We start from the raw sequence: 16,669 nt of genomic DNA on the forward strand, positions 1-16,669 counted from the left end.
TAATATCGATCAGATAAATTATTACAATTCATATTGGGTTATCATAGAACAATTACTCATACATAAAAGGCCCCTCAATGATCAAACGACGTAATCACATAATCAAAGGTAGTTTACGTATCATAGTAAGTAATATTAAATCTATCGTCTAAATATATTTACATTCAGACAGATTCATAATAATCCAATTTTTATACACGTAAATCTTAGCTCATGGTAGAAGCTTAAGAGAAATTGGTCGATTGATATACACGGTGTCTTGAATGTGAGGTCAAACAGCAAGTATGCAAACGCGCTAAAAACTTGATGAAGAATAGTGTTTCGATTGTTCACCAACCGGAAAGTTTTATCTACTCTCCCTCGAGAAGTATCAGAGAATTCTCTCTTGGTGTTTGTTTTAACGAATTGGGTCAGAAACGACCGGTTCGCCAGCTCGACGTCAAACCTGTCTACTAAACTTTGATAAAGTACACTTTTTTCTGCCTTTGTCTCAATTCTGCCAAAAAGGTTGAAATAAGTAAATGAAAGGAACGAAACGTGTTTGAAAAATGAAGATGTAGTTATTCTTTAACATTCTTGCAGTGGAATAAATAACAATCTCGATTTAAACAATTCTGATTTACATCGTTGATGAAAAGTTAGCTGAAATATCGAGATGCAACGATATTTCAGCTTTACAAATGATGAAAACTGAACACTGTGACCGTGTCGCTGGCACGAAATTGTTTTTCTTCCTTGAAACCTCATGCATATCCTGCCTCTTCCTCGATGCTTTTACATGAAAACTGCAACGGTTTTATTTACAATTGAAATTTGCCTCGGGCCATCGACAATCCTTTATCAAAAATATCCTAATAAATGCGAAACGTGTCTCTGTGGGGTTTAACAATTTTGAAATTGAAAATCTCTTCAAGACGTCGACGATTTAATGAAGAAATGTTGATCAGGAAGGGTAGAATAAAAGAAAAAAGAAAAAAGAAAAAAGAAAAAAGAAAAAACCGAATGAATTAGCCTAAGTGCTCGTCGTTTGAAACCGTTTCGAAACTTTCGCTTAATAACGCTACCAATTAAAAAGTTTCGATGATGTTCATTATACATATAATTAATATATTAAAATTCGATTGAAGTTGTATCGTTAAAACCTTATCGTAGCTAGACAAAATTCGAATATACGTGAAGTTTTCAATAGAACAGGATCAATGAGTAAGAAAATCGTGGAAACGTTGATATTATTTTTATTTTTTTTTTTTTTTTTTTTTACGATCAAGATTATAGTGTCTGTTCCTCGAATCTGTATATACATGTATATAAAAATCAGTATAAGATAAAAAATAACAAGAAGCGGATTTATTTTCGATAAATTTAACAGTACAGCAATTTACGTCAATCGTTCGCCTGTAGAACCTTTTTGGGTAAAAATAATACCTCTTCCCTTTTTCGTAGCACTAATTTTGATAAATGTTAACCCTTATACCGAGTAAGGTGTAAATTTAAGTCGTCTAAAGGAAATTTCTGCTAATTGGATGAATTGAGAATCCATTGAATTATTAATGGTAGAATACTGGTATTATTCTAGCTCGTAGAACATGACTGAATTGGTACAACCCCATAGAAATGATTCAAAGCTCCCGGTAATCTAGATTAATAATCTGATTACCGTTTTCAAGTAGAATTTATGAAATACATACATATTTGAAGGAAGAAAAGGAACTATGTTACGATTAAATAGAATGCGCGGGTGGCTGACAATGAGAATAGAACCGGGAGCACAGAGGGTTAATAGAAAATAAAAAATCCACGACCTACAACCATAAGTGCGAAAACATTGAACTTGACACCAGCCGCCGCCTACGAAATTACTATGCACCGAATAGAAGAGTACTCGACGAGCGTAAAAGCAGCGAAATCTTTATGAAGGAGGGAAAAAAGTGAAAAAAGTGAAAAAAGTGAAAAAAGTGAAAAAAAAATTGAGAAATACTCGGACCGTGAAGAAGAGAAAAATGTAAATTGTGTTACGCGTTCTTTGCTCGAATTATTTCTGCCATATATTTTTAACCGTACTGAATTGTTCCCTGAAGAGAGAAGAAGATACTTTTAATTAAAATTTCTAAGTCTACCGTTAAAATCGCCAGATTTTATTAATAGTTCAGTCACGATGCGATACTAATTAGCAAATTACATGACTTATCATTGATCATGATTGCTTTGTTTTTTCTTGCAATTGTTTTTTAAAGAAGCTCTATGAAATTGACACGTCGATTGCGATTTAATATTAAATTATAAAATGAAATAAAGGAAAGATTAATTAGTGTGTATTCGGTATTCGAGGTACAATTTATAATATATTTAAAATTTAAAATTTAAAATTTAAAATTTAAAATTGAGTCCGCTGCAACCCTCTCTCGTTAGTTAAAACTCTACATGTATATTCGATGGAGATATTACTACGATAAATTTAATTGAGCACGTGTCTATACTCAATCGATATATCTTTACTTGATAAAAGATGCTTGCTCGATATCACGTCTATCGATCGAATACTTTACATACATTACATAAATATGGAGGGTAAAATGGTAAAATCTACTGTTCTGATTTTCTTCTTAATATCTATAATTAAATATTCCTCTTCGATCGCGAAGAACTCTTTCTCTCTTCTACGTTTCTCCGTATCCGACAAAGTATATACATGCGATAATATACACCTTTGTATGTACATACATACATACATACATACATACATACATACATACATACATACATACATACACGTAGAAAATACAGTATTGTTAGTTTTATCGTGTGGTTCACCGTGCCAGCACAGGTATCGATAACTCGACGAATGTTTTACATTTACAATTGAAATATTAAATCGTTAAACTGACAATTTGCGGTAGATGTCTGTTACATTCGCTTATTTTGAACTTGTTTATGCTGCCGAAACAGTGTTTAAAATTCCTTTTAGAATTCGTAATAGCCATATACATATGTACTTACGCGTTTCAATTGATGAAAAGGAAAAGTTTGTTATCTTTTTAATGATTTACGCGTTTAAAAGAGAATTAATTGTACGGTAGCGTGAAAATAAATGAGCAATGCTTGTATTTCCAATTTTTCCATTAAACTTTCACGCGTAGTTGGTTAAAATTTCATTTACTCTTAAAATTATCCGTGTTTTCATTGAATAAAATTCTCTTGGTTCCAACAGATTTATTGTTACCGTTTCGATTAATTGTTCGTTTTCGTTCCATCGCGTTTTCCCGACCGGAAGTGATATGTTTGGTCATAGGAAACGCGTAGGCCGTCGAACGAATGGATGGATTGATCGAAATTAATTAAGTGATTCTAGTTTCGCAGCATTTTATTTCTTTCTTTTTTCTTTCTTTTTTCTTTCGAATAATTCGCACGCCTCGAGAGGCGCGAGAAACTCGAGAAGTTTCGCAATTTCGACGGAACGAGAGAATAAAAGCACTACGAAAGTCAGGGACGGTCTTTAAGCTCCGAAGGATTTCTTAAACGAACTCGATTCTCTCAGATTCTTCGGAAAATTCCTAAGAAAGCGACGCGGTAATAATCAATTTCTTAAATAAAAGAGAAACGATACGTATCGTGTTATATGTAGGTATACATAGGTAAATTATAAAATTGAAATACAACGAACGTTAAAATGTCAGTGTCAAGCGAGATTGTACCGCGACGCGTTCGAGATTAAAACGTTTCATTCGCTCGTAGTAGGTAAAGCGAGGATTAACGCGATGCATTTATGGTGCATTTATCTCAGCTAGCCAACGTGTTAATGGATATACCGTATATGTATGTATTAATCCTCGAACAGCAAACCCGTGGATTCTCTCTTTAATTTGTGCTCAGAATTCTCGTAAATAAAGTGTACAGCCTGATGAGCTTCGTTTTTGCAAAATAGAATTTTATTGTAAACAGATTGTTAATCGAGGTATTTCGTACACTTATCTTTTAGTCCTTTTTTTCATGATCGCCATAAATAGGAAATGGTACTAGAAAAAAAAAGAAAATATTTCTGTCTTTTCTAAATCCTACCTTACTCGTTATTTATCGATGAAGATTCTTTTATTATTTCGTTTTATAAATGTGCAATAATTCCAGCGTGGTTCAGTTTCTTTTAATGAAAGCAATTTTTGATATCGTAAAGTACGTAAAAGAAAAAAAAAAAGTCATGGTTTCATATAAAGGACAGAAGGCATACGCGATTGTATACGCGAAGCTGATATAAAAATGGGTTAACAAGCTTCGTGTAATCCTTCAATTGAATTTTTTCAATTCCACATAGCTAACATTCAAGGTTCTTCATTCTCCTTCATTCGATCAGTGAATAAAACGAATTTCCATATCATCGATCACGGCGTTCAAGCACGGTTACAAAAGTATTAATCTTACTACTTTGGAAAGTAATAAAATAGTTTAGAACGATTCCATGAAACGAAATTAATCCTAGAACCGCGTCACTAGGTTCCTCTGATTGTGAGAGGTAAACTCTGACACGTCGTACCTTTACCCCTATCCCTGATGAGCCGTTTTTCGATCCTCGTCGACGATCCTCTTCCTTGTAAGAAACTAGAGCACCTTCAGAAGAGCGATCAAACCGAACAGCCATACGGTCCCTTGCTCCTTGATCCTGGATGATCCTGCGGCGATAATCAAATCTGGCCCGGTCCAGTTGGCGTCCGTGTCGTCGAGACACTCAAACTCGCAGCAACGTTCACCCACTCGAAACTTCTTGCATTTCTGTGGCAGAAGATCGATCACTGATCAATTGCTATTCAATCGTGCTTGAACGTTCGGTATCCAGGTCATGTAAAGTCGAATAGAATGGAGGAAATAGGGGTGAGAGGTGTTAAGGGTGTACCTACATACGTACTTTACCTACCTACCTACCTACCGAAGAATTGAATAAACGAACGAACGAATGAATGAGGTGTTAAGGACAACCGATTTTCCTTCTACCGTTACTGTTTATACATAGGTATATTCGAAAAAAAACCATCAGAAACGTTGCGAAAGTGTCTGACTCTATCAACTATAAAAGATCTCCAGTGCAACGTTGAAATCGTTGACTTCCGTTTAAGGTTCTGGTAAAATCACGTAGCGCGATATTCAGGCCACCGGGTGTTTGCATGCGACTAGTTTTATGCTAATCCCGTGCAATTACAATATCTTTCTCTCGTTTACAAGCAACGATGTGACTGGCAGTTGCGTGCTTTCCGACGCATAATGCGCGACACCCTGTTGGCCGATTTTTTCCATTCCCTATTTCCCTATTTCTTCGCGCTACTTTCGCGGTAGAAATAGAACGCGAAGACTGAACAATTTCCACGATACTCAAATTACACGATTTAAACTCGAAAGTTCTTCGTCGCGTGTCAACGTGAAAAATAGAAGCATTCTGCTGACTGTCACGCTACCTTTGTTAACCTCGATAAAATTATGGACAACAAAAGGTGCAGATTCCCTATCAGATATGGAGTCGAAAAGTCCTTTACCGTTTTTGGTAATATAACGCTTCGTTTTCGAATACTCGACTTCCGGAAGGCTGAACTCGATCGTTCAATCGCTTGTATTCACGAGGAATCTATTGTTTTCGCACTGTATAATATCCTTTTCAGGATATCGAATTTTAATATCGAACGCGTTGAATACCTAAATACCTTGATAATTGGAAGTAAAAGTAAAAGTAAAAGTAAAAGTAAAAGTAAGGATCGTTTTGCAAACAATTTCACGCGATTGTACTTGATTAAATGGAACAGTAAGAAGATACGAGGCCACTGCGGACGAATTGTGCGGACTGCAGCATCGAGATCGAGAGGAATTCCTTGCTGTTAGTCTTTTTTATAAACGAAAATGCATGGCACGTTGGCCGTCCTACACTTTTCTTTCTTATTTTGGCATCCGAAGCGACGCGACGCGTCGTTCCGTTCGAGTACAGTGTTAAAATAAAAGAATCGTAGGCTTCGTGCCAAATACAGTAACCTTCGTCGTCCTCTCAAATACTGACTACTTATCAATGAAAAATAAACTTTCGAAAGCTTTCCAACTACCCTGTAAATCCGTGGAAGTTGCTTAAAACAATGGAACAACATAAGAAACATCAAACGAAGGATGTAAGAAAGATTTTGTGTAAACAAAGCTGACAGTGTTTTTCTTCGTAATTGAAAGCTCAGAAACTACGGAAGCACGATCCCGAGAGGAGAAAAAAATCTCGTTAAGGGGCTTGACGATGTCACATCAAGTGAAAATTCAATAAAGCGATTACTAACGGTATTACCAGCGACAATCGTGTTATGGCAATTCGCAGATACAGCTAGTTTTCTATTTTCGTTTAATTGCTCCCCGAAGAAACAGTTCTTTAACGAGACAAATTCGACTTGTGCTGTTACCTTTTTATTAAATAACTTCACGATTGCTATTCGTTATTAACGACTTGTTTCAATTCAACTTCTTCGTTACGTTTAAGAATTTTTCTTTTCTCAAAGGAAAAAAATTCTTTCTAAATATTTCTTCTTTAAATTTCTTCTATCAAAAGTTTCTAGTATCATAAAATTACTTTCAACTAGTATGACGTGTGATTATAAGAAAAGGTTTGCAGTCACGTACCTCGCATGCAAATTAATTCTAATTCTTAGAAACAAAGTATTGTAGAAAATGGAGCAGTTAAATTATAACATGATTTTCGAGATAATGATTAAACTGCTAAAATTTTTTTAACGTTAAATCCCACGGCTTTAGTTTTTCATTGAAAAATTGATAGGTATATGTATAGGGTATTCAAATCTCGTAACCTAAAAGCCAAACTAAAAATTAATTAATTGAATTTCCATTAACAACGTGCTCGTTAGCGAAATGTTAGAATCTTAAAATTTCGCGTACGCGATATTCAACGATGAAACCAATCAATACAGAAAGTTACATTGGAACTTTCAAGCGACATTGGAACAGTTTACAAGCTATCAAGTTCTCTTTCCCTCCCTTTCATCTTTATACCAGAACTCGAAAGAGACCGCTTAATAACGTTACAGCTGAAATGCGAACACGCGTCAGAGGGTAAACGGAACGCCTTGAAAGAACACGAGGTGGTTAAAAAAAAAATTTTTTTAAAACCGTCCGGTAAAACGGCGGATACGGTTGCTCGTGACATCTCCGAGATTACTACCGCTTGAAAATTACACGGAAAAACCATTGAAGGAATTTTGTTGAAACTTTTTTTTTTTTTTTTTTTTTTGTTTTTTTTTTTTGTTTTGTTTTTGGATTCGTTAGACCGACTCGATTCAATGTGTTAAGATAAACTTTTAATATTTTCTAAGGACATTTACAGGAACCACGTGTTTGTACCATTAGAAGGTTGCGCCGAACGATTACGTGGGATTCGATTGGTGGAAACGGAAGCGGCCAAGAATAATCGGGAACGTAATTCGAAGACGTTCAAACGATAACGCAATTTCCTGCGAGGCGTAATTGATTCCTGGAACAAACTCTGCCCTCTCTGTTTTACGAGCTATAAACTCACGTCAGGAAGAAGATAAAATGCTCCTCTTCGATCTTTCTGTCTTTAGCAACGAGTAATTGACCCGTTAATTCGAGGATATATTTATGACTATTCAGAGAGACGTTGGGGAAAAACGGAGGTGAACAATTCGGGATTTCGTAAGGAGAAAACGTGCTCATTAAAATCATTTACACCGGTCGCATCCGTGTCGAGTAATCGATTTCACACACGGTTCGTTGCAGCGCGCTTCGTTTTTCTCCGCCTTGATACCAATACAGACAGCTGCTGTGTATTTATTGTTCACGACTTACACGGACGAATTATTAAACGAGAGATTTATTACTTATTACGAAAAAGCAATACATACGTAGGGTGGCGTACAGAAAATCGCTTGACACCACATTGGTTCGGAATGGTAACACACGCAGAGACTGCAGACCGCAGGTCCTGGCACATAAAGCAGGCCGTGACGAACAATGGCACCTTGGAAATCCGTGCAGTTCTCCTCCAACGCGGCTGAAACGATATTCAAGAAATTTTCCCCCAGTTTTATACAGATAGGTAGCAATACATCGAATGTTATTTTCGTTTGGTTCAAGAAAGAAGGAAGTTTAAATCAGCTCGAAACGTCAAAGACGTCAGAATAATTAAATTACTTCCACTATTCGTACACCTTTTCATTTCTTCTTCCATGAACCCCTCAATTATTCACATACGAATTACCGGTCTGCGTTTGCGTTTGCGTTTACCAATTATTCGCGTAGATTCGATTCTATGATATGCATGATTGGTTACTGCCGTGACCTGATGAGAATCGAACCAACAGAATATGTTTAAAATGTGAAATAACTAACGATAAGTACAAACCCGCGGAGATTTCTATCAAAATCCACGGTAGAATATCTACAGGTTCTTCAATTTCACTTACCCGTCCTCGATGGTAAGAAAAAGAGAAGAACGACAATAAGACAGACGGTCCAGCCGAGGATCTTCGAGTAAAGACTCAAAGATCTCTTCATGGTCCTCGATTATCGTTGTCGAAAGACGAAGGTAGTGAATGCTTCACGGCTATGTGCCAGGGGAATCGAAGAGATCCAACTATTCCAGCAACCACCATCCACGCACTGCGGCCAGGAGCGTGTTATCTACGCCAGAAATCAGAACACACGTTTTCACATAGTTTGGATCAATTTCGCGTGGGACTATCGTGATTGATCCTAACGCGAGATAATTGCACGTATGACGCGTACGACCTTAACCAACCACGCATGATTGTCCGTAAATGGTTGAAATTGATGTTGAGATGTTCTTTCATCATTTTAAGCTTCTTCGTTCTAACAATAAAAATTGTTATTAAACACCGACAATAACGACACTAACTTCTTTTACACTGTAATAAAAATGAAAATAGAACATCTATTATAACATCCAGTATCGATTAACTCGAAAGATTAATTAAAAATAGTAATATCGTTGAAATCGTTGAAATCGTTGAAATCGTTGAAATCGTTGAAATCGTTGAAATCATTGAAAATATTCCAACGACAAAGTGAATAATCAAGTAGAAATATTTAAATAACCAGGCAAACACACCGTATCAGCTGTTCCGATTATTTTTAGAAATAGATGACCTGGTTACGATTAAGGTTAAACAACCGCTGTTAGTCCTTTCTTATTCAATGTTGTAATTTCAGAGCAATCGATCATGATTACACGAAAGAAGCATACTCTTTGCGTTTGTCGACTGTATTTACAGACTAAATATCAATTTCAGGAGTGTACCGCAATTGATAGCATCATAAAAAATCCGTTCAATTTTCTTTTATCAATTTTCAATTTTTCCTGTATCTATGATCGTTTCGTTTGTCCCAGTTTCACCTATGTATGTGTGACAAAAAATCTCGTTAAAAAACTTTGCGCGTACCTTTCCAATAAATCACCATTAAAACAATTAATAACAGCGGTCAAGCAAAGCAGCAGATTTTAACATTTTAAAATCCGCATGATCCAATAATAAGCGTTTCATAAAATCCCCTAATTATTTGAATCGCAAATTACTATAATAGGTTGGGAACATCTAGATAACGTTTACTGAAATTTCTTTAACTTGTTAGATGACGTGTAAATGCGACTGCAATCCGCTTGTACGATTTATAGAAGTCGCAGATGTTACGTTACAAAAGTTACATAATACAGCTAATCCTCCGATGTTGTTTGGAATCTTTTATAAAATAATGATTGAAAGACGGTAACACCCTGACATGAAATCGTGTCCGACAGTTTCAAATTGCAAATTGCAAATTGCAAATTGCAAATAAATTGAAAAACAAAATTAGTCCCTTCGCTCCGACGACGCTCGCGACGCGACGTACTTACGTTAGTTAGATACATATGACAACTTTGCATACAATTCATCGCTAATACATTTGCACTCGGTGTACCAATCTCAAGTTCCTTAATTATTTCATGTTTAATTGTTATTGTTAACATCACTCGTTTCCCTCTCGGCGATATTACGTTCGAAGGTAGCTTCCATTGTACCGCATAAGAATCCACAACTTTCTATTTGAAGCTTTTAATTAAAACGTCGATGATAAATTCCTTTACTTTTCCAATTAAATCCAACACGATGTACAATATCGTTTTCTACTATAAGTGTTTATTAGAATCGATGGCTTTCAATGTTGTTATCGATTAAAAAGAAATCGACACCGTTATTACACAGTTAATAAAACGTTTCTTTTAATATCGACATGATATATTAAGCTTGCTGGTCGATCAGCAACCTCAACATATTTTTACATCGTATAAAATAAAGTCGACTAAAAAGATTTTAGAAGAAATGTTCATTTTTGCAGAAACTTTCAAGGCAATCATTTTTATTAAATTGATCGAATAAATATTAGTGCGATCGATCGATCGATCGATGTGACCAGTTTTATTAATCAGATTTATGCAACACCAACGTTATACGATTGAAGAAGGAACGGCAATTCTTTGAACTTACAAGGCTGCTGGTTACAGTTTATGCACTCTGGCTTAATATTACGTCGAACTACATACATATTATGTACATATAGGTGGGTTCGCGTGATTGCCTCCATCTCGTCTATTATTCACGCGTTACACATTCGAACGCGTGCACACCCGTTTGACATTGTTACTCTACATATCTACATACATATGTACTACCTTTGAACGCAATTACATCGACTGAAGTAATAATAACTTCTCTTTCATCCGAAGAAACTTTGTTGGAAAGCTTTTTTACCAAGTTCGATCAAGGAAAAAAATATAGTACATATTAGCAAACGAAATGTTTGCACAAAATCGATAGCTATGCAGAACTTTCCTTCAAAATAAATAATGATAATAAACTCTGATCCCTGTTCAGTTTCGTAGATGTATGCAATTTAGAAATACCTTTTTCACTTTTGGAGATGATATTACAATCACGGTACAAGTACATACTACTTTCTGTGACATATTGCAAAATTTATTAGCTGACAATGAGATGGAAGACAAATTTTTCTCTTTTCATTTCGCTTTAATCGAACAAAGTGTATTCACGTGGTTTGTTAAAACAACGTTTTCACTAGTGATTTAAAAAGCAGTAGAATGTAAAGAGAGACGTATCGAAAATTTGGTATATTTGCTGTTCGGTTTCCACGTATTTGCAGAACCTTGAAAATAAATTCTTAACCCAAATAAGTCGACCCAATGCTGGCAGAGAAATTTTCAGAAGCTGACGTCAATACTCTGTCATCGCTGTATCGTTTCGTTAGGCAATGTTCCGGTAATTGTAGATATCCGACTTTAATGAAATTAATTGCAAAAAAAAAAAAAAAAAGAACTTGCAAATTTAATTATTTCTACTACATATCAAGATGAGCCTGTTTTAACATCGAACGATGAATAGTACATACAAAGCATAACAGTAGCCACTCTGGACAATAATTAATCCTAACCATTATTAATTAATTAATTAAGCAGCTCGCGTGTTATGTTAATTCACGATTTCAAAGGACAAAGTTCAATATATGTATGTATTCCAACAACAGTTGGAAATGATCAACAATTTTTTAGATCTTCATGCTTATAATACGTATATTTAATTAAATATCCTATCAACCGTATTTAATATCGAGACTGAAATTTCTTTATCTGATATGTAAATTGAATGCTGACACCGGAAAGCTTGCAATTTCGAGTCTTCTGCAAACGCTTAAAGCGTCCGACTTATGAAAGACTGTATCACTGAATCGTGCCTGTCACTAAGTGATTAAGGTCAATCATTTAGCGGGCGTAATCTGGCACGACGACGCGACGCGACGCGACGCGACGCGACGCGACGCGACGCGACGCGACGGGACCGAAGAGAATTTCGTTGCAATTAGATTACTTTCGTGTGATAAAGACGAAACATAAGAATATTTCTTAAATGACGAATGCATAATTAATTAGAATAGGTATATCTGAATAATAAATAATAAAAAAATACTCGAACAATACAATTGACAAATTTCTGAAACTTTTTAAAGATTAAATTGTCACTGCATCGATCGATATTTTTAATTAATTTATCGAGAAGCTCAGATTTCAATTTTATCGCGGTACCTGTACCTAATAGGAAGAAGATATATCGTACTCGTATCTCTCATAAAAAAAGATGGATTTATTCATGTTTATACGTCATTTTGTTACAGGTACGAAAAAAATACACCATTCTTTACTAATTGAAATGTTAACTAATAAACAAATTAATGTATACCTAATTTCAAATAGATTAAAAACACATTGAAAAAGTAAGAAAAAATTAATAATTGTGATGATTAAAGTCATTCTCTCGTGTTATCTATTATACATCAGTCTTAATTTGCTGCTTCAAAACGTACGCGTTGTCGACGGCAACAAAACTATGTACATCAAACAACTCACCCCCAACTTTCTTAAGAGATTAACCTTAATATTTCGAATCTGTCGTTCAAACAAATTTCAAAACAATAATAAAGATTAAATTGCAAACTTAAAAAAATGAAACTCTTCATGAAAAACATAGAAAACCACCCCCTCAAACATGACACGTTCTAAATTCACCGATTCAAAGAAAGTTTGGAAGGAAAAAGACTTTTTATAAAAGTTACCTCGAAAATGCATCACGCTGATGCATCATTCATCCCTCGTGCCTCACGACCCATGTGTCCAAAATCGCCACCTTCGAACAATTGAATCGGTTCCCTCCAAAAATGTTATTTAAAAAAGTACAAGCGTTCGATTTGCCGGGAATTCTATAAGAAAGAAAAGAAAAGAAAAGAAAAGAAAAGAAAAGAAAAGAAAAGGAAAGGATCGATTGCAGATAAGATTAAAGGATAAATTGATAGGCCGGCTGTCGCGATAAGATCATTCACGAGGGAGCAATGAAGAATAACGCGGAGCGACGCGAGTTGTCGCGGTCGACGGTCAGACAGCAACTGACTGAAGTGAACTCTGTCGCAGTGTGAGCACGGGCTGCATACCACGGGTCGATCGAACACGTTCTGCGCCTCTCCTCGGCACCGCCGTCAAAGCCACCACCGACGCAACGGTGCAATCGGTGCAATCGGTGCAATCGGTGCAATCGCTAACCTTCTTCTTCTGTTACACCGCTGAAACGCCCAATATGTCTCCCTATTGTCATCGTACACTTTCGAAACTCTCATCGTCGCACCATATTTTCTAACACGAAATGAATAAAGATAAATTGAACAATAATTTGTCACTCTCTGGATACTTGATAAAATAAAAAATGACATGCTTTAGATGGAAGGTGCTGCAGATGTTGTTTTACATTCCAGTCTAGATGGAAGTTTGCCAATTCTCTGTAAGATCACTGAAAACTTTTACGATACTGTACGAATGATACTCGATTTTATAATAAGATACTCTCTGTTGTTGATGTTCTTTTTTCCGGAACATGAAACGACGTGTTTTCGTGGAATTCAGAAAACCCTAAAGGAAACACAGAGATACACGTAAAATCGGGGTAGCGAAGAGTATCCTGAGGGTTAGTTTCCCTTTTTTTCCGGGGGAAAATGAAAGACTTAGACTTTCGAGAAACAATCGTGACACAGGGAATTCGTTAACTTTGTTGTATGAGCAAGTAGAAGCGGAAGATACGATAAAAACCAGTCGGAAGAGAATTGTTAGCAGAGAAAATACGATACTAGAACGATTCTCGTCTCTTTGGTTTATAAATCCAAACATAAATAATTGATTCTGCTTTTAAATTAATATATTAATAAGTGTTATTTTGCAATACTCTCAGATCAATATCGTTTTCTAAAGTTCATGTTCCGGAAAATATTTAAAAAACGATAATGATTACCAGGTCACACCCTGTGGAGGTGATTACGATCGTGACCCACCCTAACAGCTAGTTCCAATTTTATACGATAAATACAGCCTACCATATAAACGTCCCAATGTTTGTCTCTTTTGTCTGAAACGCTCACAATACCCCCCTCGCTGACATTGCCATGGCAACAAATCGTTTGTCTAAACTGTTTTCAACTGTTTTAAAGACGAAAGGGAAAGACGTTGGCCGTGAATGTTTATATTACGTTGATTATGTACATAAATACATAAATACAAGAACATTATCCGAATTGTCTTTTGTTGAAGAGCACGGTTTTATTCTTCCAAATACCATGAATCTTGGTTTGTCCATGGACGGAAGTCTGAATCAGATCAACCATAAATTACGCGAGAAGGTAAGCAAATTATAGTTGATCAACAAACAAATATTTTATCATCGATTTTGAAAAATCGAAAATTCTCTTAATAACTAAACTAAAAAATTATTAACTGTTATTTTATATGTTTAATGTTTTATGGTTAAATTTCAAATTAGGAGAAGAAGCGTACGGAGGAACGTCGTCGAAGCATTCCGTACCTTATAGCTCAATATCTGAAGCAACATGGGTAAGTAATCGCGTAAATAATTTAACGGTAATTAATAAAAATCAAACAAATACTATACTATAATATGCGAAATCTTTCGATAAATAAGAGATTATTAATTGCAATATAAAATTATAAATAAAATATAAAAAGTTCATAATGAAATTTATTTTTCCAGATTAACAGACTCTTATGGCACATTGTTCTCTGAGGCCCAGTTACCTACCGACATTCAAATAGCCGACAATATCGATCTGGAAATGATACTCATGGAATACGATAGTTATTATCATCTAAAATTCAACAAGTACCCAATACTATACAAAACGGTTGAATCAACATCTTCCACAAATCCAATGTAAGAAAATATTCATGAATTAAAAAGATATAACTGTAAGTGGTTCGGTTCATTCGATCAATGAAAATACATTTCTTCTGCAATTTTAACTTTAGATATGAAAATTATTCCTACTTTTCTGATAACATTCAGTGAACATTATTCTCGGAAAATATAAAATATTCATCTGTAAATAAAATTAATATCGAGATACTAATATGTAATTTTATGTACCAAGTAAAAAAATTAAAACGGTCATCAAATCGAATAAAAACGACACAGCTAAAGAAGATGTCGCACACCAGACTAATTTCACTCCAGAGAATGATATCAGTTTTGGGTTAACAGTGTCACCCCTTTTTCCCAAAGAAAATGTCAATGAAAATAACAATTTGACAAAAGATGTACCAAACAACCGGCCTACGAAATCAAAGATATTAAGCTGTATCGAAAAACTTTATCCATCTGACTCTGAACTTCGGAAAATAGCCGAGGATATTTCGACGGTAAGTAGAAAAAATGTAATTTTTTCAAACTTACGCGCATTCGTATTCCCATTGAATCGTATTCCTATTTTTTGGTACAGGAAATAGTGTTGGGCAATTTGAACGTTTCTTGGGATGATGTGGTAGGACTCGATAAATGTAAGGCAGCTATAAAGGAAGCCATCGTTTATCCGCTTAAGTATCCCATTTTCTTCAGTGACAAATTTTCCCCGTGGAAAGGCATTTTACTGTATGGGCCACCTGGTACAGGTAAGCTATATCTATGTACGCTTGTTTCCCTTTCTTCTTTCCGAAACTTTCACGAAAATTTCTGAAACAGGGAAAACTATGTTGGCCAAGGCAGCTGCGACGGAATGTAATTGCACGTTCATCAATGTAACCGCTAGTTTATTGGTCAGTAAATGGCGAGGCGATTCCGAAAAGTATATCCGTGTAAGTTGTCGATTTCATTTCAATTTATAAATCTATACACGATTAAAAGTTATATACTTCATTTAAGAAAAAACATTATTGAAAAATAAAACGAATACAATATTAAAAATCATTGTTAAATTAAACAGGTTCTGTTTGATCTCGCTTACAATCAATCACCAGCGATTATTTTTATTGATGAAATTGATTGGATATCTACAAATAACACAAACGATTCGTTATCCGAACCTGCAAAACGATTTAGAGCAGAACTTCTCACTAGATTAGATGGATTATTATCACCTGAGGGTTCAAATGTCATGCTTTTGGCTGCTACTAATGCTCCTTGGTAAGTACAATAAGCAACTATGATTCACTGCTGAAGGTAAAGTAGTAATGAGTCAACATAAAATTCTAAAAAAGAAAGATATATAAAAATTTACGAATATATATATATATATATATATATATATATATATCTTTTTTTTATTATTATTATTATTATTAACATTTTGAACGTATAAAAATTGTTTTATAATCTACATTACTAGGAACATCGACGCAGCTTTACTCAGACGTTTAGAAAAGCAAATCTATGTTACGTTACCCGATGAACACTCTCGTCTTAATCTATTCAGCTCATACGTTTCACCTAATATAATGGAGGCAAAAAGAAATTATTTAGTCGAGGTAACTAACTACTACTCTGCTGCAGAAATAAAATTAATTTGCAAAGAAGCATGGATAATCCAATCAGCTCCAACATGGAACCGTCTAGAGAATAATGAAATAACTGTAACAAATTTACAATTCAATATTACCAGCTTATCGAGTTTAGTTCACGCGATAAAAAACATACAAGGAACGGATAAAAATATCCCTAAATACGATGATTGGATAAAAAGTTAATTTCTGTTATGTTAATAAAGGGAGCGCATGTATTGTATTTTATGAAAAATT

The 16,669-nt window shown here is 35.1% G+C and overlaps 2 protein-coding genes across 4 annotated transcripts; one reads left to right on the top strand and one right to left on the bottom strand.

Annotated features, from left to right (window-relative positions):
* Positions 1 to 54: 54 nt before the first annotated feature.
* Positions 55 to 15,351, bottom strand: LOC117610344 (uncharacterized). 3 transcript variants are annotated; one of them, XR_013062934.1, is made up of 5 exons: positions 12,661 to 12,837; positions 8,445 to 8,661; positions 7,884 to 8,032; positions 4,526 to 4,761; positions 55 to 785 (listed from the first exon to the last, which is right to left on the bottom strand). XR_013062934.1 is itself a non-coding variant. In XM_076690710.1 (5 exons), exons 3-5 carry the CDS (start codon positions 8,533 to 8,535, stop codon positions 4,591 to 4,593), a joined length of 411 nt encoding a protein of 136 aa, XP_076546825.1. In that variant the 5' UTR covers positions 8,536 to 8,661; positions 12,661 to 12,804; positions 15,333 to 15,351; the 3' UTR covers positions 4,015 to 4,590. The 3 variants fall into 3 exon arrangements, 2 of the variants coding, with proteins under 2 accessions (XP_076546825.1, XP_034193497.1); XM_076690710.1 differs by lacking the exon at positions 55 to 785 and adding an exon at positions 15,333 to 15,351 and having other exon boundaries at positions 4,015 to 4,761; positions 12,661 to 12,804; XM_034337606.2 differs by lacking the exon at positions 55 to 785 and having other exon boundaries at positions 4,015 to 4,761.
* Positions 14,132 to 16,618, top strand: LOC117610314 (katanin p60 ATPase-containing subunit A-like 2). The gene is made up of 8 exons (XM_034337562.2): positions 14,132 to 14,265; positions 14,406 to 14,476; positions 14,634 to 14,813; positions 15,031 to 15,298; positions 15,379 to 15,547; positions 15,618 to 15,730; positions 15,859 to 16,058; positions 16,261 to 16,618. Exons 1-8 carry the CDS (start codon positions 14,203 to 14,205, stop codon positions 16,616 to 16,618), a joined length of 1,422 nt encoding a protein of 473 aa, XP_034193453.2. The 5' UTR covers positions 14,132 to 14,202.
* Positions 16,619 to 16,669: the final 51 nt, after the last annotated feature.

The sequence above is a fragment of the Osmia lignaria genome, chromosome 10, assembly GCF_051020975.1.
Source record: "Osmia lignaria lignaria isolate PbOS001 chromosome 10, iyOsmLign1, whole genome shotgun sequence".
Classification (NCBI taxonomy): domain Eukaryota; kingdom Metazoa; phylum Arthropoda; class Insecta; order Hymenoptera; family Megachilidae; genus Osmia; species Osmia lignaria.

Coding starts and splice junctions, on each gene's coding strand:
- LOC117610344 (XM_076690710.1), bottom strand. CDS start 8,535: ATGAAGAGATCTTTGAGTCTTTACTCGAAGATCCTCGGCTGGACCGTC. Junction 8,033..8,444: donor TTTCTTACCATCGAGGACGG/GTAAGTGAAATT, acceptor ATATCGTTTCAG/CCGCGTTGGAGGAGAACTGC. Junction 4,762..7,883: donor TTTTCTGTACGCCACCCTAC/GTATGTATTGCT, acceptor CTTCTGCCACAG/AAATGCAAGAAGTTTCGAGT.
- LOC117610314 (XM_034337562.2), top strand. CDS start 14,203: ATGAATCTTGGTTTGTCCATGGACGGAAGTCTGAATCAGATCAACCAT. Junction 14,266..14,405: donor ACCATAAATTACGCGAGAAG/GTAAGCAAATTA, acceptor ATTTCAAATTAG/GAGAAGAAGCGTACGGAGGA. Junction 15,548..15,617: donor GTATGGGCCACCTGGTACAG/GTAAGCTATATC, acceptor TTTCTGAAACAG/GGAAAACTATGTTGGCCAAG.